Source organism: Orycteropus afer, unplaced genomic scaffold (assembly GCF_000298275.1).
Source record: "Orycteropus afer afer isolate SDZICR_OR568_19922 unplaced genomic scaffold, OryAfe1.0 scaffold00113, whole genome shotgun sequence".
Classification (NCBI taxonomy): Eukaryota; Metazoa; Chordata; class Mammalia; order Tubulidentata; family Orycteropodidae; genus Orycteropus; species Orycteropus afer.
Genome location: NW_006921700.1, coordinates 7,202,467 through 7,205,556, shown reverse-complemented (window position 1 = coordinate 7,205,556; position 3,090 = coordinate 7,202,467). Strand labels below are relative to the sequence as shown.

The window sequence follows — 3,090 nt, the reverse complement described above, 5'->3', positions numbered from 1 at the left end:
GGCCTCCCCAAAGGGCACTACATTTTCACGAAAGACATGGGTTCATGTTTAGGATTTAAAGTCAGTTACGAATTTCAGTATTGCACATACACAGGATATAAGGTTTTTTGCCTTTTGAAAAACGTTGTGTTTTTCCCCTTCATCTGAATTGAGGCATATAACCTGGCCTTGTTTTCTTTTCCTTTAAAAGAATCCATCTCTTGCTCAAGTGAAAATTGAAGAAGCAAAGAGAGAATTGGTAAGTAGTTCCATTTTTCCCTTCTGATTTTTTTCTAAAGAAATAAATGCTAATATAGCTACAGCCTGTTTCATCCTTTTCCTTCCTCCTCAGAGGCAAACCACAGTCCCAAAGCTGCTATGTATCATTCCCACACGTTTTAGTACTTTTCTGGCATGTGTGTATGTTTATGTGTGTGTGTGTGTGTTGTTATGTGCCGTCGAGTCGGCCCCAACTCATAGTGACCCCTCCTTGGGTTGCCAAGGCAATATCACTACGGAAGTAGATTGCCCAACCTTCCTTCTGAGCTGTGTGTGTATATATATATATATCTCCCCATACACAGTGATGTTTTATTTCCTTAAAAATTTTACATAAATTTTCCTGGATGGAAAAGGTAAGCTGAGAGTATAGAATATTCTAGGCAAAAGGAATTAACAAAGGCATAAGGGCTGAAAAAATGGAGCACTTTTCCAAGCTAGGGAGCTCTGGTGGCACAGTGGTTAAGACATTCAGCTGCTAACCAAAAGGTTGGCAATTTGAACCCACCATCTACTCCATAAGAGAAAGATGAGGCAGTCTGCTTCCATAGAGATTACAGCCTTGGAAACCCAATGGAGCATTTCCACTCTTTCATATAGGGTTGTTGAATGTGAATCAACTTGATGGCAGTGGGTTTGCGTTTCCAAACTATGGCAAATGATGAGGAATATTGCAAACTAATCAGGGGTGTACAGTGAAGACAGGTTGAAAAGCTCAACTGGTTTATGATATAAAAGGCCTTAAATACTAAAAAGAGTTGAGCTTGTAGACTGTGGGGAACCACTGAAAGTTGCTGTGTGTGGCCTTGTTTTATTTTTGAAACTGAAGAGAAATGTGATCAAAGCTAAACTTTTTGGTCAGGCCAGTGCTTTAGGAAGATTATTCAGGAAGCAGTGTATAGGGTGGATTAGAGAAGAAAGGAAGGAAATTACAGAAATCTACTGCCTTATTTAGGCCAGATGAGAAGTAATGAGAATGGAAAAGAGGTGATGCGAGTGTGGAAGTGTATTGCTTGAGAAATAAAGATCAGAAAAACCTTTTCATGTATCCTTACACTGAGTCATGCCTCTAAAGGATTTTTTTTTTCTTCTTCACATATTTACTAGAATCAGTTAGGAGTCTGAAAAAGTTTTTTTGGGTGGGGCGTGGTGAAGTAGGAGGTGTTAAAGCAAGGTATTGTTAAAAGCATATTTGATATTTGTAGTGGTATATTTTTAAATTTCAGTTTTAATTTTTTGGGCTTCCCTTATTTTAAATAACATTTGAAGGTAGGACACCCATCTTATGTGCTTAGTTATAGTCTCCTTGCTATTCCTTTCTCCTTTTAGGATATCATTGAAGCTGAACTTACACAGAAAGTGGAGATGATGGAGCTGTGACCACAGCCAGAGAAACGTTGTTTTCCCTAACAGAGTACATTGAATAGGACTTCTATGTTTTTCCTCTTGGCATTCCTTAGTAACTTAATTTTTGTTCTTAGATGAGATAATGATGTTATTGATAGAATACTGTTTTTTGCTTGTATTTCTGTGCCTGCATAGTGTTCATATTAAAAGCATTTCTTCTTTTAATATTTGTTCTTGGTTGCTGGTGAATAAGTATCCCTCCGCAGATTTATTAGGTGAACATTATGTCAATTGTCATACATTTGTTCATTGGGTCAGATATAGTGAAAGGGAAGGGTCTGCAATGCCATCTATGGTTCGCCCACTCCCTTCCCTCTCCTAGGTTCTGCTGGTGTCCTTTCTGATCAGCTCATCTGCCTACCTTGTGCCTCCTCTGCTCCCAGTCTCTCTTACACACCCATTCTGAAAATCTAGGTCAGTTATTTTTCTTCCCCCAGGCTCCCTGCCTGTGGTCATTCACTGAAATATGACTATGAAGTCAGGATGTGTTTATCCTTTCAGTGTAGTCACACTGACATACTATACAAAAACCAAACCTGTTACCATCAAGTAGATTCTCAGATACTTTATATACGTTATTTAAATCAAACGTGATAGGTAGCCCCTAAGTTGGCCCACTGTTCCATTCCCCAAGGTTAACAATTGCTATGAGTTTATTTTATAAACTAGTCTTTGTTATCCAAGTATTCATTTTCTGCATTTCTGCAGCTACGAGGTTACATGGAAAGTAAAAGACAGCATAACCCAAAAATGTTTGCTGACAAAATAATTTAAATTGAATCCCCTACAGGTTTACTGGCCCGATGAGCCTGGTGGAACCACTGAGACTATGACCCCTAGCTGCCCTTCAGGTCTGGAATTGAACACACACCTGTAGCTTCCAGCCAAGCAGTAGACAGGAATACTAGTTGAGCATTTATCTGAGGTAGATACACTCCTTGGAGAGAACAAGCAAGAGAGAAAGAAGGGCTGCTCAGGCAACGGGAGACAGCTCAGGGGGTAGGAGTGCATGGAGGGATGGTCACAGGGAAGCAGTACCTTACTATCAGGAGGAAGTGGGAGAGGAGATACTGCATTGTGCTAAATTGTGGTCAATGTCATGAGGCAAAGTGTATGTGATCTGCTGTATGGAAAGTGTATTTGCTCTGTAAATTTTCACCCAAATCACAATAAAAATTAAAATAAAAAAAAAAAGACCAACAGCCCAAGGCTGATTCCTATGAAATGGAGGTCAGCCATGCCTCCACCTTGCAACCTTTTTACCAGTTCTGACACCAACTGTCCCTTCCATGACACTCTACTTCTCTGCTGCGTTTGATAATTTGTTGCAGTGGCCACACAGAACTTACAGACAATACTCCTGATTATGAGGTTTATTAGCGATGTAACAGGTTTAATTCAGAATCAGGAATGCTCAGGATACAG

The 3,090-nt window shown here is 39.7% G+C and overlaps 1 protein-coding gene across 1 annotated transcript in view; it reads left to right on the top strand.

Annotated features, from left to right (window-relative positions):
- The window catches only part of HAUS1 (HAUS augmin like complex subunit 1), a 13,756-nt gene extending 12,118 nt beyond the window's left edge, over positions 1–1,638 (top strand). The window contains exons 8-9 of the mRNA XM_007943843.1: positions 191–238; positions 1,588–1,638. Coding sequence (XP_007942034.1) covers positions 191–238; positions 1,588–1,638 — 99 coding nt within the window. The remainder of the gene's footprint in view (positions 1–190; positions 239–1,587) is intronic.
- The last annotated feature ends 1,452 nt before the right edge of the window (positions 1,639–3,090 follow it).